Source organism: Amaranthus tricolor, chromosome 15 (genome assembly GCF_026212465.1).
Source record: "Amaranthus tricolor cultivar Red isolate AtriRed21 chromosome 15, ASM2621246v1, whole genome shotgun sequence".
NCBI lineage: Eukaryota > Viridiplantae > Streptophyta > Magnoliopsida > Caryophyllales > Amaranthaceae > Amaranthus > Amaranthus tricolor.
Window position 1 is genome coordinate 7,076,436 of NC_080061.1, and position 22,653 is coordinate 7,099,088.

Here is a 22,653-nt window from a genome sequence, read left to right on the forward strand (position 1 = left end):
TAAGAGACCATCTCTCAAAGAGACGACCTCAAAACAAGAAGCTCATATTCTTATTTTCTCTTTAATTTGTATTAATTGAGTTATTTTGCCCATATATTTAATGCATATCTCAAAAAAAACTGTCACTCACAACAATTTGTGTGCGAATATAGTTTGAGTATGAATCGATTGGTCAATCATAGTTTGAAAATATTAAAGCTAAATATAATTATTTGAATATGATTCAATTAGTCAAGTTTAGTTTGAAAATATTAAAATCAAATATAATTATCTGTAATTGGATTAAGACCCCATTCTACCAATAAATCTCACAAAATAAGACTTTACACTAAGATCAAGTTTGTGTGTCAAGTTTAGGGCAAGTCTAATTAGACACTAAATCCATTAGTGCATAACTTTACTTATTATGTGATTGAAGTAAAAAATATCATTAATTAAAATTACAAAACCACAAAATTGGTTTCATTTTTGAATTGTGGTTTTGCAAAATCGAAATAATAAATTATTTTACCAAACCAATTTTAGTTATTTCTCATTTAAGATTAAAAAGAAACTAAAATAATACAAAACGACGCTTTAGCTACCTAGCGCTTATATGGTCAAATTCTATCACATTTACTAATCTTATCAACAATAAACTCAACTCATACAAAATAAGCCTTACTTTAGCTTCTAAAGAAGCTTAGAAGGCTACAACAAAAGAAGAGGGAACACAGGGTGACATTGTTTAAGACCTCTTCTTTCACTCTTTACGAGGATTTTTTCTGAGTTGAAGGATATTTTGACTGTATTTTTTAATAGAATGTGTTTGGATGGATGAAAATTAAGGGAAAAAAATTAGAGAGATTTGAAAGGAGAAAGAACCACTTGTTTGAATAGCAAAATGGGAAGAAAGAGATTTAAAGGGGAGAGAATTGAAAGGATTTAATGGATACTTTTTACTAAGGTTTCAATCTCTCTAAAATTGAAAAAATTTAAAGGAAAAACTCTCATTTCAATTATTTTTCCTTCCATTCCCTACTATACAAACAAAGTTACTTGCCTTTAATTTCTCTTCCCTTCCCTCCCTTCCTCTTCGTTTTCTTTCTTTTCTCTCCAAATTTATTATCCAAACATAGTGCTATGGGTAAGGGTTATCTTCTTTCTTCCCTCTATAGACTTTGATTATAGTTTCTATGAGCGGGATACACTGGGTATGATGATTATGATGATATACATTTTATAATGATACTTGGAAACAAACATTTCATTTTAAATTGTAGATTTCAATTATGAAATCATTAATGAAGAATTTGAGAATGTTAAGGTTTAAAAAATTATTCTCATATCTTCATCTTTAACCACTTTTATAACAATGGTGGATTTGACTCAATCTTAAATTTGAATTTTTTTTTGCCAAACACCGAGTTAAATCTATATTTTCCAATGAAATCATTATTTCTAAGGGACACTCAAATATCGAAGCATGTCTCTCAAAAAGTTCTAATTCACCAGGTCATAAGCCTTGCTAATAACAACCTTAATGAGGTAAGTGGTTGAGCTAAGGTTTTTGTAATAATGTTTGATCAGTAATTGGCACTGTAAAACGTTGTGACGAATGTTCCTTCCTTTCACGAAAGCATCTTGAGCCAAATGTGTTATTGGGTTTCTCACAAGACCTGCTGATCAATAATAACAAAGATAACAAGACAACTGGAACTTCAGGGCAATCGACTTTAGGATTCGATGGAGTAGAGATCGGATCATATACACTAAGTGCATCAAATATTAGCAAGTTGATAAATCCACTTTTCACTACCAGAAGAAAAAAAGCTTACACAAATGAAATTACTATCAAGTATCAACCATTCAATGCTCTTACAGAAATAATTTATTAGTTTTCTTTCCCATTAAAATTGGGGAATTACATCAAAATCTTGAAGTGCTCATTATCCAAGGGAAATGGTGATTTAAGCTGTAAAATATATCCATTTAACAGAGAACAGCAACAAATCTGAAAATATAATTTTAAATAAAAAACAAGACGAAAAAGGACAAAAAGGAGAAAAAAAACAAAAAAAAACTTTTTTTTTTTTTTTTTTTTGTGACGGTATGGAGCTAAAATTACACCTTTAAAGAGCCAGGCACATCATACAACAATCCTGCCACAACCACCAGGCACCAGCTAACTGAAGAATGCTTGGCTCATGCGCGCTCAATAAGGGAACTAGTGAAGAATCGAGCAGGCGGGAATCCCAGTTTCCCGGACACAATGACAAAAATAACGAAAATATCTTTTAAGCATTCTTTGCTCTGAGAAGACGGAACTTTGGGAGATGACATTTGCAGATGTGCGTTCTAACTATACCTTGGTGCTCTCGTGCGTGCTGCTGCTATTTTCAGTAGCCACTACTTCTTTACAACTCTCCTCTAAATGGAGAGTGTTGTCTAATTTGTCAGTAATACTATTCAGCATCTCATCAGTAAGAGATTCTGAAACACTAGGCTTTGCTTTGGCTTGCTGTCGATTCTTCCATCCATGCAGAACCTTCTCCCGCTCCTCATAAAATTCAAAGTCATCAAGGATCGATGTTTGCGCTTCGAATTCCTTGAAAATTCTGAGCATATCAATGCCCTGCTCCTGATTAACCTATCAAAAAACAGCAAATTGCGAAGAATCAACAATTCATTTCAAAAAAAAAAAAAACAATTCAGGAATAATAAATTTCAAATCAGATGGGGGAGGGAATGAGCATGATCAATATTACACATTCAAGTTAGGCGGGGAGAAAAACAGGTACAAAAGATTGATATCCGCACATTTTATATCCGCATTGAAAAACATATGCCAAAACAAACATTGCAATTTTAACATACCTCTTGAGAGTCTCGGCTATGAGTAACAGGCTTGTGGTCATTATTTTCTAGCAAAATGTGCCGAAATTTACTATTCGGAATGTCCTTAATTATGTGCCAACGGACTGCAAACTGTCCAGTCCATCTATCCTGCTGCCAGTAATCTGCATTCTTATCAAAATCCACAGGCCCAGCCATTTCCGCTACACCACAAAATTGGCCACTAGCATTAACCTGTACAGATTGTAGAAGAATCTTCAGGTTCAGCATTAAATGAAATGTAAAGTTCAAACCAGCACCCAGATGCCATACATTTGCTTAAACACAAATGAGTAGCCACTTTCTACAGCTCATAAATCACAATGACAAGTAGACAATAAAATTACAACAAATATGCCACCCACAATAACAGGAAAGCCCTTAAAAAATCAAGTTCATAAAATAAATTTCAGGGAAGAGGGCTGCACAAACGAGAAGACATTTTGACAAATCCTAGAAATCGGAAGCATATAGTGTGTAAATTATGTTTCAAAAGTCATCAAACAGAAGCAATTGCGTATTATGTATTTCCTAGCACAAGTCATAAGGGCTTACTGAAAACAAGAGAAATACAGGACAGTTGCCTTTCTCTTTGGCTTCCTGATAAGCAGCATCTAACTTTCTATTTCCATGAGGTGTACTTGCCCAAACTCCATATTTAATGCTTCTATGGATATTGTCTTCACTAAAAGACTTGATGATAAAGAACCTTGCACTCTCATAGTCAGTCGGAAACTCTGCACTATTGAGAGATGCAAAATTCACTCCACAAGCAGACACACCAATTTTAGCACTACTAGTCATTGAGTTATTCTCTGTAGCATTTTCAGTACCAGGCAACAAACCACTACCAGTCGTTCCCTTTCCTTTTCCTTTTGATGCCCTTGGTCCTCTATTACGGTCACCAGAACTAGCAAACAACGAATCCTGCTCCCTTTGATTCCGCACCTTCACGAAACTTGGAGTATTCCAAAGACTAGCTCCTTGTTGAGAGTTAGGCATCCCACTAAAACTAGAACCATGAAACAATCCATCATAGGGATATGGCCCATTAACATACTCTGACGATCCATATCCAGGATGCGATCTCTGTTGAGCAATCTGCATTTATTTATTAGAAATAAGTAAAGAGAAAAACAAAAAATTTCTTAATGCAATAAGAAAGCACATTGTGATGAAAGGCAATACCACATTGAAAAGTCAGGGGATTTACAAAAGTTGCATGCCTAGAGTAAAACATGATAATCTTTGAGTTGAAAGTAACAGTTTACCCAACAGGAAGCAGCAATCCCATTACAACGAAAGGCAATACCATATTCAAATATCAGGAAAAAAAATAAATTGCATGTATTGTGTTAATCATGAATCCTAGAGTTGAAAACAACTATTTACCCAACAGGAAGCAACAAAATATAGTAATTCAAATTCTAATGCTACCACAAAAATTTAGCCAAGTTTTTGTTAACGAATAATTAGAATATATCATTGCGGTAACAATAAAATCCTAAAAAAAAATCTGCAACCTGTCCAACTGTGGGGTCAAAAGAACCAAGAGTACCAACTGGTTGAGTGTATGCTGCAGCTGATGTCAAAGTTCTCCACCCCATATCAGTTGAGTTTGATGGACTTGATAAATGTTCACCAGAACCATACATCCCATGAAAGTTGTAAAAACCATGATTATAAGGTGCATTTATGGATATGTGTCCTGCAATGAGAGGTTCAAACAGTTTTCAACACAAACAGGTTCCTTTCCCTGTAGTACAGAACATGCATTAATGATTGATGACATCTCCAGTACACTACCTTTATGAGTCACCATATCAGCATGAGAAACTGGAATTGTTGCTGACATATGTGGCATCGAGCTACCAGCAGGCTGTGGATAGTATTGTGGAGAAACAGGAACTTGTTGAGGAGAAAAGAACTGGTTATCAACAATTATCTGAGGTACAGGTGTAGTGGCAGGTGAATACTGTCCGTATGTCATAGGAGAATTGAATCCATAAGGAGAATGCAGTCCAAGAGACGAATTATCACCAAAAATGACCTAGGGGGATAAAAAAATAAAATGCAGGGAATACAGTCAAGTAAACTCTAACAAGTAAAAGCAAAGAGAGGTAACACATCAATTACCAAGGCCTCACCGGAGGTACAACATGAAGGCCTTCAGCACCAGAAGCATACTGTGGATATCCACTCCAACTGCTAGCTCCACTATCATATCCTAAAAAAGAGGAATATATAATACGCCTTTTATAACTGTTCCACATTACATTAAAAAAAAAAAAATTTCACCTAGCCACATGTTCGACTAACCAGGAACCTACAATCGACTACAGCTCAAAGAAATTAAATGATAACTAACCTCCATAAAAGTAAGTTTGCTCCAGAGATCCATAATTATAGGGTGGGTGCATTGCCTTATTATCTGCTGCTGCCTCTGATGACCTTGGAGCTTCGATAGCATTCCTTGAAGGCCCTGTGATGGCTGCATCCGGGGAAGGATTGGCAGAAACAATCCTTTCATCTTTGGGCGAAAGTGGCTGACAATAGATTACAAAAAAGAAATTCTAATGGGATGCAGTTACCTAACTAACAAAATCTATAGTTGAATGAAAAAAAAAACTCAAAAGACAAAGAGATTGATAAAATCCTCTACCTGATTCATTATGATATCTGCCTCAACAATCTTATTTCCTGCAGTATGTGATGTATTACTTTAGAACATCATCAAAAGGAAAGAAGCACTGCAGTTTTATTTCCTGCTGCATCATGACGACTTGCTTTACATAGCAAATAAAGAAACGAGAGCACAATAATCTCCTAAATTTATACATTTAAGCGAATTGACACAGTGAATCACTTCAGATTTCCAATTTAAAAGTTCATCTAGTTGTTACAAAAATGAACAAAGTAAACCTTGAAAGCATATTGCATTCATAAAATCAGCTATACATTTACTTTATAATTACATCAACTAAACCCTCAGGCTCAATGACTCAAGCAGAATACCAATCTTCCAATAACAAATTGACCATTAAAAAACTTCCATGTAAATCCCTATTGTTGAAGCTCGACTTAAGTTGATATGTTCATATAAATGTCAAAGATCATACTAGAATAGATATCAACCCAATATTACCAAGCACAATAACAATCATAGCATTACAAGGACCCAATGCCACAAAAGTCACTCCTGCCTCTGTACGCATCGCATCCTAACCCTTGCAATATTAACAAGCACAAGTCACACCATATATTACCATTGCCAATGACTAAAAATTTCAAATTAACCAATAATATCATCACATTCACCAAATTAATGCGACAGTTCCAAAAATTATCAACATAAGAGCATTCTTATTTCATTCCAATAGCCAAAAAGGCTCTAAAATTCCAGAAATTGTAATCACCAGTCCCAAACACACAAACAGATTCAAGATCAAATCAATTTAAAAAATCAAAAATTCAACTTTTATAAAAACAAAAACAAACAGTTCCCCCCAATCCAAAATTTCTACACAACATGAATCCAAATCATAACAAAGCAAAACAAAACTAGGGTTCTTCAGGGGAAATATAGCTTTACCTTCGGATGAGACTTCCATCTGCCATGAAGTCGTGAAAAACGAAGTGAAACAAAGAATCACCCAAAACAAGAACTAGCCCAATAAAAATTAGGGACAAAATGCAAGAAATTGGCTATAATAAAAGCCCTAATCTTACGGATCAAGGAAGAAAGTTGCCGAGTTTTGAAAATTGATTGCTGCAAATCGAAATTGAATACTCAAAAGAGATCGGAGAAAACGAACGAAGATGAATAGGAGAGAGAAAATGAAGAGAAATCAGCGGAAGTCTTCGAGGTTGACGAAAATTAGCGAAGAATTGGAAAATTTTAGTTTGTTTGGGTTCGTTAGTTTTCTTCGAGTCTACTCCTTCGTTACGAAGTAATTGAAAATTGAATGAGAATCCAGAAGTAGAAGAGAGAGAATCTGATTTAATTTTCAAATGATTTTTTTTCTTTTAAAATAAAATTAAATACACAAAATAACTTTGGTGTTAAATAATTTAGGTGAGCGTGTTTACCTACCAACTTTGATTAACAGTGAATAATAAACGAATATAAATTATTACGAATTTGTTTGCCGGAAGTAACGAGAAACAAAAAAAAATACAAAATCATAATTTTTTAAAGTAAAAAAATTATATTAAGGAGCATTGGTGTTGGTTCAGTGTTATTAATAACAAATTGATCTTTGATAAATTTTTTCTTTTTAAAAATTATGATTTTTCTTATTTTTATTTGTTGTTATTAACAACACACAAAATTATAGTAAATTTTTTTAAACCTTTAACATGGTCTTCTCTCGTTCATTATCAGTAATAGTGAATAAGTCCTACCTTAGGCTGATACACAGACAATTATTTGAGAAAACACATTGTCTGTACGAGACAATTTCATTAAGCGACGCACCTTATACATGAGTTATATAAGCCATTTCATACATACTTCCTCCATTCCAAATATTTGCACCAAACACATTTTTGCACTATCCAATGTCTTTGTCAAATCGCATCTATCTTGAGTCATACATAACAAAAAATTATAAATATTTTAATAATACGAAAATAAACAACAAAACGAATAAAATAAGATTTCACATGACTATATTTTTTCTCGTATAATAGACAAAATATATGTATTACCACAAAATAATGACTAGGGCATAAATTAGTTTGGAGCAAATAATATGAAACGGAGAGTTAATTCTGAGAATATTGACTCTTTGTTTGAGATCGTCTGACCGATAGAACTCTTTTGGAAATTATTTTAGCCAATCTTATTTTTTAAATATTTTATTAAAAAAGCTTCTTTTTTTTTTTTCAAAGTTCATGATTTGGAGTTAAATTTAGATTGGATGAGTTCTAAATTGTTCACTGAGTAGCAGCGAACTCTTCACCGATAGCTGTAGGAGCTTTCATCGTGTCTCCGCCGATCAACTGATTGCCATTGCTGAGTTTTTCTAAGGTTTTTTCTTGTCTCTTCTATTATGTATCATTTAACTACTTGAACAATCTACAGATTTTGGGTTTTTATATTTAACCCTAGTTCGCCATTCGTTTTCGCTGTTCCCATTTCCCCCCATTTACATTGCTTTTTCTACCTATATTTTGAATTTAGTCTTATTATAGATTATTTAACTTTAACAGTGAATTATTCCGAGGCGATTTTGTAAGCGTTACAGTTTATTCTGGAGCTAATATGGCCGACGAAGCAAACAGATCTGTATGTCTTTTTGTCAATTTTTAATTATTTTAGCGAATATGTTTACTCAAATTTGTGAATCAAATGAATGATGCTAATGTGCTGCTAATAGTTTGATACTTGTAAAGAATTGCTATTGCTTATTTGCCAATAATGTTATTGTAGGCATTTCTTGAGATTCAAGGGCGTATGGTTGAAACTACTGCTAAATTGAAGCAGGTTGGTTCATCGCAACATTTGCTGCCTTTTGCTTTTATTTATTTATTTTTATTTTCTTTATTTATATTTTAAGACTCGGTTTGTTTCTTAATCCCATAATTATGACTTTACAAAGAATAAAATTTTCTTATTTATCCTGAACAGATAGCTTAGCTAAAAGCAATTTAGTGTAGACTACAGTATTGTTGCTTTTTTTGTTTCAACGACAAAGGCAAAACCCCAACATAGGCCTATGGGGTCGATTACATAAACCAAAATGAATTAATTCGAGGAAATCATTGATAACAAAGAGGGTTATTTTACTTGAGAAAAAAAAAAGATACACTTGCTTCAAACATAATATATTGGTTGCCCATACCAATTTCTAGGTACTAGGTAAATAGAATAAGAACGGGGGAATTTGGATTGACTAGATCATCAGAAGGATGTGAAAGGAGATACAAACTTGTGATTTGATAGGATGTTTAATTCGTGCTAACAATTGTATGAAGCTTTGCTAATGTGCAATCATTTTCAGGAAAAGTCTTTTTGTAATCAAGATTAGTAGCTCTTTTATTGATTGAATTACTTTCCTCCAATGCTTATTGTAAAAGGCTAAGAGCATAGAGGATAGTGTTGTTTCAATATATTTGTCACTTAAACGCGAGAGAGATGTGAAGAAGAGAAGTGCCAGAGCTTTATAAGCATAATAGAAAGGGGTGTAAGTTGCAATGTGTTCATTTTTCATAGTGTGCATCAGCGTTACTTTATTTAAAGTCTATCACTAGTGTAAAATTCATTTTCCTTGGGCATATGGTTTTCTCTTTCCTCAATGCTGAAGACATGCCATAACTTGATAATTGTGAAGGATTGTAAACTTATGATGACTTTGTCTACAATTTAAAACTTATTGAATATACGAGTTTCCTATTATTAGTAGGGGTTTGCATGCATCATAGCCACTAACTTACTAGAGCGTGCTTCAACTTTCTATAAGAAGTTGACCTTAGTGAACTTCAATGCATATGCATTATTTAGAGAGAATTTGCCTTCGTCCAAGGAATGGTCCTTTGATAAGATCTAGGATGACGGAGAAGGTGAGATGAAAAGTGTAAGGTCGAGAGGTGTAATGCAAAGGGGAGCAATGGAGTCTTCATTTTGTCAGGAAGCTTCACTGGTTGTAGTAAGACTAGACAATGGTCGAGGAGAAACTAGAAATAAGGCTAGAGAGGAACGTGAGACAAGGATGAAGGCGATGGAGAAAGAAGGATTTCTTGAGCAATAGAAAAAATTTGATGGATATTACACTCAAATATTAAACATATTGAATATTTTTTGTTTTAAATAAGTTTATGATGATAGTGGGATACTATACGTCACACCATTTAAATTCTCGTAAATTTCTTTAGAGTGCTTTATCTGTTCACGTTCTTGGGACACACATTGATAACATTCATTAATTTTCTTTATACATAAATTTCACCTTCACAATTCTATCATTTATTCTCCACACATCCACCACATCATTGACAATCTACTCATCCATGATAAAACTTGAGAATCATGGGATAACTTAGTGGTTGAGAATTTTTTCTTTCACACTTGCTATTGGATTCGACTCTCTCCTTCTAAAGGAAGGATTATTCTCTTTTCCCTCTTACATTTAGGATTTTTTTAGCCTACCTCCTAATAAAAAAAATGATTCATACTTTTTTACTACTGTTAGCGAATAATTATTACTCTTCCGTCCCTTTGATGTTGTTCCATGTACTATCACATTTTTCCATTGAATTTGCCTCGTTACTATTTTTGGACATGACCCACTGATGATACCCCGCTAAAAACCTACAATTTATTTTTCTTTTCTTCAATAAAACCAATAATAACCCCACTAAAGGACATGACTCCATTTATGATGCCTCACTAAAATACTCATTTACCTACGTTTCTTAATCCTTGTACCATCCCCTTGAGGAGAAATCTCAAAGGGACGAAGCAGTATATGATAAATGAGCTTTATCCACTTTTAAAATATTTGGTAGGTTTAAGTATATAACATAAATATTATCTTTAATAAATTTCCTAATTGATTAAAGTGGTATAAACATTATTGAATTTTAATATTTCTTACCCTTTTCTTTTTTGGTTTATCCCACTTAATTTGGACCTTTACTTTTATTGGCAATGGTCTCACTTCCTTTCTTTTGATCTCATCACAAACTTATTCGCTCTCTCCATTTTAACCATACATTTCTACTATCCACTCGTGTTTTTCTTTTTCTCCAACCCAAATCTACTTTCCACTAAAAATACAACAAATTCCTTTTGGTGCTTTCTCATAGGGACAAAGATATTAATATTTATTTTGTTATAACAATAACTCTATTGTTATGATCTATTAACAAGTAAAGTCATTATTAAACTCTAATTTCGAATTTTATAATTTTTAAAATATTACGGTACTCATCCATGCGGCACGGCGTTTGCTCCCCAAAGAAGCTCCTATTATATGTATTGTTATAGCCATACTACTCTTCAACCCCTTTCCCTTGGTTATTTACAAATTTATCTATATTCCTGGTATTCTGAAGAAACATGCTATCAGGAACAAAAAGGAACTTGTTTGATGTGATGTGAAGTTTCTTTCTTCATCAACTCCTATCGTGAGCACTATACTACTATACTAACATGCCACTCAATTTAGGTGCTCTTTTTGTTGAATAATATTATCCAGACATTAGATTTATAGAGTTGTTGTTTGTTATACATCGTTGTACTTTTTGATGCTGAATCAAATCATGTTCTAATTTCGTTGTAGGTGCAAATTCAAATCCGAACTAAAGAAACAGAAAAGAAGCGTGCTTTCTTAACCTTGGAGGAGTTGCGACAAGTACCTGATGACACCAATACTTACAAATCTATAGGTATATTAAATTTATATGATGAGTTCTAGAGACATTAAGTAAGCCAAATTCCATGTCTATTGAGTTTGGCTGCATTATGTTCTTTCCAACTGATGTCATGTTAGTTATATTTTTTCGTATATGTTAAACTTACTGGTGATTTTCTTTGTTTGGCAGGGCGAACGTGAGTATCTTTATTGACTTGTTTGGGTTTATGGTCATAATATGTACTTTTAGTTTAATTTGCTTTCTTGGTCTGCGTCCATCATAATTCTTAGGTTTGTACTGGAGCCAAAACCATTCTTGATCAATGAACAAGAACAGAAATTTAGGGAAAGTGAGACTGCAATTGCATCTTTGCAGGTACTTATGCTTATAAGCATGCTCATTTTATATTTTTTCAATTGATATGGTTCTCGGTTGTGATGCATTTGCGTTGTTTAAGTATGAGCATATTCCTTTCTTTAGCTTTTTTACTGGTTTGATTTATATCAATTAGACCAGCCTCGTCACATGATCAAGAATCTTAGCCATATTGATAAATTTCTATGGATCGTTATGTTGCTTGGGATTCTATGTTGATGCATTTTTTTTGGGTGACAGACTTCTAAAGAGTATCTGGAGAAGCAAATGGGGGAAATCGAAAACAACTTGAAGGAGCTGCTGCAACAAGACCCTGGTATTGCCCGTCAAATCATGTCCCTTTCTGTAATGTAAATTTCATTTGAGAACTTTCTTTCTGTCCTGTTCCCTGGCAATGATTTTTGGTTTTCCTTTTGAATTGCCTGAATGGACTCAATGATGTTATTTGCATTATAAGATCTAAATCTCAGGGCTGGATCTTTTTACTTGATTGATTTTTCTGACTTCTGTGAGCCCTGTTTTTATAGTTTCATTAATTCATTGAATGCCCATTTTGGACGGGACCAAATATTTATTGTTCTTTGGTCGCAAATTTTAATGGTCCGTAGTAACGGTTCATTACATCACATGCACTTCTTTTTTATGTGAAGTTATTGATAATGTTTCCTATTAAGGGTCAACGTAAACATGTCTTTTATCATACACAAATTCTTGTGAGACGGTCTCTTTGAGAGACCATCTTTAATTGGACCGACCCATTATATATTTTTTAAAATATTGTAAATAGGCATTAAGAATGATGTAAGTAGACATTTAAAATATTGAAAGTAGGCATTAAGGATACGGTAAGTAAGCATTAAGGATAATGTAAGTAGACTTTAAGAATACGGTAAGTACATATTAATCTTTAGTGGACTAGACTTGAAATACGTGTCTCAAAGAGACGGTCTCTCAAGAGACTTTCTGTTTATCATAAGGGTGAGTTTGCATACATCCAACCCTTCAGACCCCACCTAGGTAGGAGCCCAGGTGGAAGGCATTAAAGTAACAAAATGTTGCTTAGTGAGCCCCCTCTTTAGATACTTCTCTTACAAAACCTTAGGGAATTTGATTGCTTTTGGCATTATCAATTGGAAAATTGTGAAACTTTTATACTTAACTTGATCAGTACTCAGTACACTAAAAATCACTGAAAATGCCCTTGAATTTATTAAATGAAAGATTGAATGGCTCTATGGGAAATTACTCTTTTAAGTTACTTCAGCAACTTGTAGTTTGGGAAAATCCTGTGAGCTAGAGCATAAAATCTATGCTAACTAAAATGAAATGATTTTATTGATTTGCCTCTACATACTTTGATGTTATGCAGCAATACAATATAAATACTAGAAACATGTGGCTATCACCCTGGAGTTCCAGACATCTTGTATTGGTAAAGTATGGCTGATCTACGCGTTTGTAGACCATAATATTCGACAATAGCCCATATGTGGACGATAATATTGTATGATTAAGAATTTCCTGTATAAAGTTGTCATAGCTGTTCGATTTCTTCTGTTACAACAAAAGTTGAAAGAGGGATAGAGACTCTAATCTCATCCCAAGGTAAGAATATAATGTGAAATATTTATTGATGAAAACTTAAATTGAATACAATGGCTGTGGACCTCTGGTTTATTTTCTTGAAGGTAGAATTGGCACATTGCTACATGTCTAAAGTTTTCGACGTGGCTATAGATGAAAACAAATGTCGAAGTGTACACACGCATGTCGTAGCCAAATCTGTTTGCTACTTATATGGTGTTTTAGCTTTAAACAACCTAATTTACATATTTGTGTTCTTGGATGAAGACCTGTAGGAGCTGTTTTGTATGTGTAGAAGAAATGAAACGAAATGGAAACACTTGACAAAAAGAAATGGAAATGATTAAGAGTTGTTAGACTAACATTCATTTAATGTCATTGATTTTCTGTAGGAATACCAAAATTGTTTTACAGGTTTCAAACTTTGCAAAACAATGATGTTCATAAGTTGACAGATACAAAAGTATAAACCAGTTGAAAAAACAAAATTGATTATTTAAATATTAAGGGATAATATGACTAATACAAGGAGGAAGACAACTTACAAGCATAAATGTTCAACAAAAAGATGGAATAACGGTTAAGTTTTGGAACTCCTAGAAGCTTCTAAAACATCATTTTGTTGAAACAGTCATTAAGGGTTTGAGTCTAGGGATGAGAATGAGTTGGAATCAACTCGGATTATCTACCCTTCAACTTTGTTTCGGATAAAACTCGGTTTGAGTCCATTCGGAGTCGGATTATGCATACTCTAACTTTGCTTGCTCCGACTTGGACTCGGATCTCCAACGGAGTTTGGTTTATTAACAAGCTTTATTTTTATCGATATTATATTAATGATTTGAAAATATAAAAAATGAATTGAGTAGTTTTTCAAATATAACTTAACAATCCTTTAATACAGCTTAACAAAAATTATAGCTTGCCTTTGATGCCGAGTGGGTGATCGCGAGTCGAGGGATGCTTGTGGAGTTGTGGTGGCTGGAGAGCAACATGATTTTCTCGTTTTCAGGTGGTCGATGTGCTTTGATGGGAACGAGAGGTAGTCGACACTAAGGGCAGTTTGATTCTAGGGTTTTGTTTAGTGAGTGTGACTAAGAGATATAACAATCTTAGTCTTTTACTATTTCTCGGGCATTTGTTTTTAAGAAAATTCAACTATTCAAGGCTCAAAACCCAAAAACCAACAAATTGCATAATTTAATTTAAAAAAATTTAACTTTTAAGTATTAAAAATTTAAAAGTTTTGTATTTAAATTTCATGAAATTTGAGAATGTTGGATTCCATGTGTAACCATAGTCAAATTGTATTTATTATTTTATTTGATTCATTTTAATGTAAACATAATCAATTGTATTTATTATTTTATTTGATTCATTTTAATGTAAACATAATCAAGAAATGTTTGTAATGTATGAAATAAAGTCATCTCATTTTATGTTTAAATTTTTTTATATAGTACATATTTTAATTTTTAAATGGATAAAATTGTATTTTAATATTATAATGATGATGTATTCTTTCTGTTTTTTTAATGTTACTTTGACTTTAACTAATTGTAGAAAATAATATGTTTATAAAAGTTACTTTTATAAAAGTCACTTTATATAAACATATATTAATGCAAATTAGTAAATAATAATTATGTCACGTAAATCATAATAGATTGTGTGATATTAATGATAATAGTCGGATAAGTTTGCTTATGAAAATCAAAACTATACCTTTTGCGTTTTATTTATAATATGGAGTTAAAATTTGTTTAATATAAAAAATGTCTAAAATTTAAATTTGGAGCCGGATGTCGGATCGAATCGGAGTAGGGTCGAAGTCGGAGTCAGATTGAAGTATCAGATATTTTATTAGGTTCAACTCTCGTCTGTCTCTGAATCAGACTCGAACTATAGTGTATTTTACCCTCAAACTCGGATCAAATTAAATTTCTCATATGGAATCAAATTAGGGCGAATTTGAATTGAATTGCCATCCCTATTTGAGTTTAACGCCATTTGGGATCTTTTTGTTAGTTTGAATTAGTTTCGGTCCACTTTATTTTTATTTTTGTTCTGTAATCCTATAAATAATTTAGTCTCACAAAATGAATCTGAATTCAGACTATTAAAACTATGTATAGTGTGTCAAACTTAGCGGGGCGACCCTTCCTATCCCTGTGCAAGATAGGCAATTTTCTAAGGTCTAGAGTTAGAAAGACCCTACTATCTAAAGATTTTGGTTAATGAAATTGACACTTAAAAATTTGCAATTTATAATTAGTTTTTTTATCAATTAAGTATATCACATGTCTATATTTATAATAATAATTATAATAAAAATGGTCCAAATCTATTATTTTTCAAATAATCATTAAGTTTCAAAATTGACCCTATATAAAGAGAACTTATTTCTTTTAATTTGTTTAGGGCCCATAAAATACTCATAACAACGCTTTACTCAAGGGTACCAAGGGAAAGAAAATACAAATTATATATTTTTCCATCATATTATCAAAAGTCTCAATTTCTCTTTTGACATTCACATCAAATGCCTCATTTCTTTATATCATGATCTTTTCCCTCACTTATTATAATCCAACTATTTACACATTTTAAAATTAAATTATCACATTTTCCTTATTCACTCCACCTATATCGTCTCATATGGGACATTTGATTATAGTAAAAAAGTATAAAGATAAAATATATTCACGTCAGATATATTTTTTTTGTGAGGACAAGGCCAACCAAAATTCTAGAAAAATGGAATGCTTTAAGCAATAGTTTCTCAACATGCTACCAAAAAAGTTTGCCTTGTCAAGTGCCAACAAAAATGACATCTTCCGCAACTACACTATTCAATCCCCAAAATTGGAAAGAACAAAAAGTAATCTTCATTACAACAAAAAGGCAGAACCATATGACCTATATGAAGCAATAAAACCATAGGTTCAATTTGTGATTGGGTGGTTAATTAGTAGCTCCATCATTAGATGTTTTGGCCGTATGAGTTCTCTTTCTCTTTCGAGACCTGCTTCTTTTCGCATCATTACCGGTCTCATCAGTCTGCATTACACATTAGAAGCACGTTAGACAATACAATATTGCTTGTAATTTGGGAGAAACGCGTGAAAATAGAATGATCTCCGTTTATAAAATTGGATCAATCAAGAAAACCAGCTATCAAAACTAGGCATGCATTGCAGTTTAATGCTCTTTAGCCAATACAAAGCCTTCCTTCACAAATTAGTATTTACACAAGGTGATAAGGTATGAGCAAGCATTCCTGCAAATAAGAAGACTCACCTTCCTCACATTAGGACCCGAGTTGCTAGTACTTTTCTTCTTCTTACAAGACAAGGGGTTCGGGCCCTGTAGAGTCAGAGATAGGAAGGAAAGACCAAGTCAGATGGTCATATTCATGTATAATCAAAGATAGAAAAACTAACAATATCATCTAGTTCGTTAAAGCTACAACATTGACTTATTCATGAGAAGGAGTATCATGCTTCAGGTATAATCATCTTTTTTAATCAAGGGGAGATCAAAAAATGTATTATGAACTGAAGTGCTATATAATAAGTATTTCTGATCATATAAAAACACACAAAAGATAATTCCTATGCTTCATTTACAGTTCGATATCTGTTTCAGAAAGATCAAAACTTGTGATAATGATCAAGAGAGCAGCAGGCCAGAAGCATCATGAAATGACACCATAATTTTCAACTCTAAGATATACACCTAACACCCTGCCCCTTCTCGCAAGCAGCAGGACCTAGCATTGGTATATCTATAAATCCAGTGATTTTGAAATTCCTTTTGCAAGTGATACTTATAAATTCTATCAAGCTTAATTATACAGTCTTGAGAGTTAAAGATTATTTATGTTGATCAAGGCTTCAAAGAATGTGGAACATGACAGGCCTATTGATTATTTGATCCAATTTTTGAATTCCGAAATTCCAAGACGCTTGGCTATGATAAAACAAGTCTATGCACCTGAGTCCCCAAGTACCAATATAATTCATCTACAAAAGTAACCACTACAGCAGAAGATAAAATGATTGTTTGTTTAAAAAAGTTTAAAGAGAACTTTTTAGTTTTCTATATAGGATTATAAGAAAACAAGAAAAAGACAAGTGATTGAAAAATAGGAAAAAAAGAAAATGAAGGGGCAGGTGTGTGCGCGAGTGTGTGTGTGCGAGCGCATGCGTGTGCGCATAGGCGTGCATGTGTTTGAAGAAAGCTAGAAATCAGTACAGACAAATCACATCATACATTCTGTTGTCTATCGGCGTCGGTTTTAGTGTAAAATATTCCATGGAGTCGATTGAGTTAAGATGACAAGGGTAAGCATTTGTTGTGAGGTAATCATACCTTCTGTAAGTGCATAGGCAACGCAAATCGTCTGGGGCACTAACACATCACAACCTTGTCTCTCTCTCTCTCTCTCTCTCTCACGGACTCTCTCAACATTCCTATGTTTTTCTAGTGAATATGGGGATTTAAAATATCGCCAAAGGACAAAAAATGACTTGGATAATAGGAGTTAAAAATAATAGGAAGATATTGGATTTGCAGGAGCATATTGCACAAGACAGAAATAAAGAGAAGAGAACTTTAAGGATGACCACAAAAGAGTAAAATTGTTGCTTCATGCACAGTTTCGACAATAACTTGTTATTGTTGCTTCTGTTGTACTATGTGTTAAGGTTAGTTAAAGACAAATTCAAGACTACTTTAAGCTTGCGGCAACAGTGTAATTTTTTTTGCATTTTCTTTGTAATGATGTGTTGGTGTTTCTCAGCCTGAACCAACCATTTTTCTACAAAAACACAAATAAAATTACACAAAAGAAAAGAAATCCCTTCTTCACAAATTTAGTGAGGCAACCAAGCAAAAACTAGGAGCATCAAGAGCAATGGAATATATAACCTTTGCTTTTTTCCTTTTAAATTGAACTGTGTCCTTTGTATCCATCTTCCTAAGCGGTCGGTTTACAGGACTCTGCAACAGTAAATCTTCATCATCTGATCCATTTTTAGCTGTAGACAAGTCCTTTAATCCATGGGTATTTTTCAATCTCTTGTGTAACAACTTGAATTCTGAATCAGTCATTCGTGACCTTTCATCTTCAGCGGCCTTTAGATATTCATCCTGGAACTTTGATAGTTTCTCAAGAAACAGAGCATTGCGCAAGCCATAAAGCACTGGGACTCCAGGTATCTGGTAAGAAATGAGTGATAAGCTAATGTACATGCTTGTCAAGCACCATTTACACATCGCTTGCAAAAATATAAAATAGGATAAATATATATGCTGCTGAAGACATCAAGCAATAATGTATCAACAAACATACTTTACATTCTCTTCAACATTATTACTCCTTCGGTCTTCACGAAATTGGGATGTTCTCGTGAGATTGCCCCATTTTCGTAATTAGTAAAACTGACGGACTTCATCTATATCTATTTCCTTATCTTACCCTTTGTCCCAGCTTTTTTTGCTTTATCCCTTATACAAGTACCTTAAAGGATCTAGAGGAAACGCTAAGGTCATGATGGTATTGGAAGTAAATATTTATGGAGAAAATAAAAGTCAAACCAAGAAAATAAGGTTAATGAAGTAAAAAATTAAATGACTTTCGTTGTTGTCAATTGTAAGAAATAGTTGTAAAGTGATAGAGAAGAAAAAATAGAAGAATTGGTCACCTTATTTTTGGGTAAATATTTACCCTAGTGGGACGGAGGAGAAATATTTTCCTCTTTTTCTCCCAAAATAAAGTTGATCATTTTGCTTTCCTTTCATCTTCCTCATACCATTAGATATTCTTTATTCTTCATCTCCTCTATCAAATTCACCTCTACTTACCTTCATATGTATAGTTTGACTTCTATTTCTCCCTTAAATATGTACCCTCAATACAAGAATGCCCTAAGTTACATTGATGCAGATACACCTCAAAAAACAAAAAGGTTGATCACGAATGGATCAAGATAAAAGACAAGTGAAACGAAAGCATGTCACACTTTGGAATAGAAATCCCCATGGAATCAAGTCCTGCAGACAACACCAGAGTTATAGGGCTTGTTGTATGTGAAATGCATCAATTATCATGAGCAAACTCTGTTGCCAAGGTAAGAGAACAAAGAATAAATGCATAGTTACAAAGCACAAGGGATTACAGTTAGAAGTCCTAATTTATGTCTCTTCCTTTGTATACCCTGCATGAAAAGTGGTTAATGTCTCTATCTCCTTGCTCATGGGCCGCACTACACCGAATCATGTAAAATCTTGTTACTTGTTAGTGTTCTTAAATGTCTTCTCAAAGTTCATTATATAGTTGGCTTAGTTACATGTATTACTGCACAGAGATAACACCTATCTTAAACTTAAAATCCTAAGACGCTTTGATAAGTTGCATATTAACATTCGTTGGGAAGGTATATTGTCTTTTATTTTGGTTAATGCTCCATCCAAAGTAACCCAACAGCACAGAAAAAAATAGACAGGAAATGACATCCATCCATTTGACAGATGATATTAGCAATTCCAAACACCAATGTTTATATATTAGTCAGGAAATGGAACAATTGCTGCATAAAGAATGCAAGTCATTTGTTCTGAAATCAAACCTCCACCAGGCAACTTTATAATCACAAGAAAAACAGATAAGAGAACCAAAACTCGAGTTACCTTACGACATTTCTCCCGCAAATCAATGTCTTGAGTAGCAACAAAAAAGTGGTCAGGGTTATTATCTCCTATAATCTTGATTATGCAATTCAAAGCACTTTCCTTCTCTTCATGATCACATCTGCCAGAAGGTCGAGTGGTAAATGTTTAACGGAAATTTATTGTCGTGATCAAAGAGACTCTACAACATCAATAAAGTCCAGGTGAACATTCATATTCTTTAGCAATACATGTCCCATAATGATATTTAATTCCTCAGCTTTAGAAGCACACATCTCAAACACTGTATCTAATTAATGATCAAAGCTAACCAAAATGCACCATAACACCAAAATATATAAATTCTAAGAGACTGCAAACAGCTACTAAGAGGAATAACACACTATAAGACATCAAATCCCATAGACAGAATCAGCCAACAATAAGTATGAGAGGCGTTGCACAGGAGATTTATTTCAAGAACACCAAGGGCTTCATTCGTCTATTTTAACTTACTTCAAGAAATTTAAAGTTTAGAAAAGTCCCATACAAGTTCAGATAGAGATTTTTTGTACCAAAGCTGGCCATCCAGCATCAAGGTACCATTCAATAAAGGTGGAAAGAAAAGTATATGGGAGTTCGGGACACCTTGAATTAAAAAAGTGAATTTGCCTAAGCAAGAAAATCAAAACACAGTTTCACATACAAGAGCAAAAGACAACAGATATGAACTCAAGAATATAGATAATATTCCTTTTGTTTACAAGAGTATAGGTAAGCTTTCTTCAAAAGCACAAAGAACATTGAAAATCAAGGGAGCTAACATCAAAAAAGAAAATGCCAACCAATTCAATTAAGAAAACCAAATCTATTTAAAAATTGAAAATGACACACAAACTTCTAACTTGAAAAATCCCATTGCCAAAACCTCCATGAATGAGAACCCTTAAAATTGAGCAAAGGTTGCTCTGCCTCTACTTGGGTAAGACATTCATCTAGACCTCTCTATATCTAACACAATATAACAAAATGTACATGATACAAACACTCTTGAAATCCCTAATTCAAACAAATCAAACCCATTTCACACAAATGAATATCATATTCATTTGATAAATCCATCCATTAGAATAAATGCATTATAGAATTAAAAAAATCAAGCAAATTAGGCCTATAATAAAGTATGCAAAAAAAGTAATAGTAAAACCAAACCTAGCAAGCTTGTAATCTCTGCAAGAAGCACGAAACGACTTGGCATGTGAGCTTCCCAAAGACTTTAACTCTTCAATAACACATCTACCCACAATCAAAATCACAACCATAATAAGTAGAAAAAATCATTTAGACAAAAAAATATAAAGCTGAATAGGAAAGTTAAAATTACCTGGTAGTGAAGAGTTGAACAGGAGCACCAAGGGTATTAGAGACAGTAGTATCGGCGAGATGATTAGCAACAAGATGATGAACAAATGTACCATCACAAAGTACTTTAAAAGGTTCCCTAAAACCAAAACAAGCACAGAAACGCTTTATAGTTTTCCTGTGACGTTTCTGCTTTGCAAACCTCATCTTTGATAATCACAAAAACCCTACTGAAATTCAATTATAATAGTTAAAATTAACAAATGCCGAAGAGAAATCAGAAAGATTTGAACAAAATGACACCTATAAAAGACAATTAATGAATTAACTCAAAATTAGACCGGAAAATTATTCATAAAGAACTAACCTTTGGGATGCTGAAAAGTAGAATTCTCTTGAAGATAGTATGAAGGATAAATCCGTACTTAATTGCAGATTATATTTACTAGTAATTGCAGCAGCCGTCACAATCCCTGTCCAGTTCAATAGGAAAAAAAAATTAGCCCAACAAATTACGAAAACTATAGAGTCTGTAAAACCTAAAATGAAATTCAAATTAAGGTTTCAAACCCTAGATTGAAATTCGAGCTCATGAAGAACATGAAATTCGAAATTGAAGAACCCTAAACCCTAAACCCTAAATTCGAATTTGGTTTCTAACATAACCCAGTAGCCACAATTGAAATTGAATACTTACCCTCAAGCAATGGAGAGTTTGCAGAAATAGCTTTCCTTCAAGAAATGTAGAAGTTGCAGTGTAAGGAAGGAGCTGAGACAAGAAAGGAGATATTTTGGGGTGATTTAGAGAATCGTTTCCCTTATTAATGCTCATTATGAAAATAATTTTCAGTGTCCATCAAAAGAAAAATATTTCTCACAATACGGTCTATGTAGGGCTGTTTTTTTTTAATGCAGTCAAACAAAATCGCTTTTTTAAATAACAAGTTTGTATATTTATGTAAAACGCCATTACACATAACGGTTCAGTGAATATTTTTTTTAATTTGGAAAATACAAAATCGCTGTTGCAAATGGCGGTTTATCCTTGGAGGCACCTTTTGCAAATTAACTAAACCACTACTTCAAATGACAGTTCACCCTCTATATAAACCACCACTTCAAATGGCGATTTTGTCTGCAGCCTTTTTTCCATTGTATCTCAAACTCTTGTACATTAAATGTTTCATACCCTGCATTAAAATAATTTAACACTCCATATTACATAACTAATGAACCAACAAGCACCTGCAGTACTCAAAAACACCTCATCCATCGTTGTTTCAAATAAAAACGAGGACGATTGTACACATGAATAATGAAAATAGCGCATATATATATATATATATTACATAACGACCATCCGAAATAATACATAAGTTGAATATGTACAATAATCATCCTAAGTCAAGTAATCTAGACTCCTCGACC

The 22,653-nt window shown here is 33.3% G+C and overlaps 3 protein-coding genes across 5 annotated transcripts; 1 reads left to right on the top strand and 2 right to left on the bottom strand.

The window, feature by feature from the left end:
- Positions 1 to 1,813: 1,813 nt before the first annotated feature.
- Positions 1,814 to 6,887, bottom strand: LOC130801475 (YTH domain-containing protein ECT3-like). Of its 2 annotated transcripts, none has more exons than XM_057665335.1 (9): positions 6,467 to 6,887; positions 5,537 to 5,574; positions 5,243 to 5,420; positions 5,022 to 5,101; positions 4,681 to 4,924; positions 4,398 to 4,582; positions 3,430 to 3,975; positions 2,857 to 3,069; positions 1,814 to 2,629 (listed from the first exon to the last, which is right to left on the bottom strand). In XM_057665335.1, the coding sequence occupies exons 1-9, from the start codon at positions 6,483 to 6,485 to the stop codon at positions 2,342 to 2,344; spliced, it is 1,791 nt and encodes a 596-aa protein (XP_057521318.1). In that variant the 5' UTR covers positions 6,486 to 6,887; the 3' UTR covers positions 1,814 to 2,341. The 2 variants fall into 2 exon arrangements, with proteins under 2 accessions (XP_057521318.1, XP_057521319.1); XM_057665336.1 differs by having other exon boundaries at positions 5,537 to 5,639.
- Positions 6,888 to 7,754: 867 nt separating this feature from the next.
- Positions 7,755 to 13,294, top strand: LOC130800894 (prefoldin subunit 1). The gene is made up of 8 exons (XM_057664617.1): positions 7,755 to 7,906; positions 8,089 to 8,164; positions 8,309 to 8,362; positions 11,160 to 11,265; positions 11,422 to 11,428; positions 11,523 to 11,607; positions 11,848 to 11,957; positions 12,977 to 13,294. Exons 2-8 carry the CDS (start codon positions 8,141 to 8,143, stop codon positions 12,987 to 12,989), a joined length of 399 nt encoding a protein of 132 aa, XP_057520600.1. The 5' UTR covers positions 7,755 to 7,906; positions 8,089 to 8,140; the 3' UTR covers positions 12,990 to 13,294.
- A 2,644-nt stretch (positions 13,295 to 15,938) lies between these two features.
- LOC130800895 (uncharacterized) lies at positions 15,939 to 22,084 on the bottom strand. 2 transcript variants are annotated; one of them, XM_057664619.1, is made up of 8 exons: positions 21,923 to 22,084; positions 21,593 to 21,698; positions 21,248 to 21,452; positions 21,076 to 21,159; positions 19,885 to 20,005; positions 18,124 to 18,414; positions 16,492 to 16,557; positions 15,939 to 16,251 (listed from the first exon to the last, which is right to left on the bottom strand). In XM_057664619.1, exons 3-8 carry the CDS (start codon positions 21,430 to 21,432, stop codon positions 16,156 to 16,158), a joined length of 843 nt encoding a protein of 280 aa, XP_057520602.1. In that variant the 5' UTR covers positions 21,433 to 21,452; positions 21,593 to 21,698; positions 21,923 to 22,084; the 3' UTR covers positions 15,939 to 16,155. The 2 variants fall into 2 exon arrangements, with proteins under 2 accessions (XP_057520602.1, XP_057520601.1); XM_057664618.1 differs by having other exon boundaries at positions 21,248 to 21,455.
- Positions 22,085 to 22,653: the final 569 nt, after the last annotated feature.

Excerpts from the sequence above, each read along its gene's own strand:
- LOC130800894 (XM_057664617.1), top strand. The coding sequence starts at position 8,141 with ATGGCCGACGAAGCAAACAGATCT. Across the intron at positions 8,165-8,308 it reads CCGACGAAGCAAACAGATCT|GCATTTCTTGAGATTCAAGG; the intron begins GTATGTCTTTTT and ends ATGTTATTGTAG. Across the intron at positions 11,608-11,847 it reads CTGCAATTGCATCTTTGCAG|ACTTCTAAAGAGTATCTGGA; the intron begins GTACTTATGCTT and ends TTTGGGTGACAG.
- LOC130800895 (XM_057664619.1), bottom strand. The coding sequence starts at position 21,432 with ATGAGGTTTGCAAAGCAGAAACGTCACAGGAAAACTATAAAGCGTTTC. Across the intron at positions 20,006-21,075 it reads AGAGATTACAAGCTTGCTAG|ATGTGATCATGAAGAGAAGG; the intron begins GTTTGGTTTTAC and ends ACCTTCTGGCAG. Across the intron at positions 16,252-16,491 it reads CGGGTCCTAATGTGAGGAAG|ACTGATGAGACCGGTAATGA; the intron begins GTGAGTCTTCTT and ends TGTGTAATGCAG.
- LOC130801475 (XM_057665335.1), bottom strand. Across the intron at positions 5,102-5,242 it reads GCAAACTTACTTTTATGGAG|GATATGATAGTGGAGCTAGC; the intron begins GTTAGTTATCAT and ends CCTCTTTTTTAG. Across the intron at positions 4,583-4,680 it reads TGATATGGTGACTCATAAAG|GACACATATCCATAAATGCA; the intron begins GTAGTGTACTGG and ends CTCTCATTGCAG.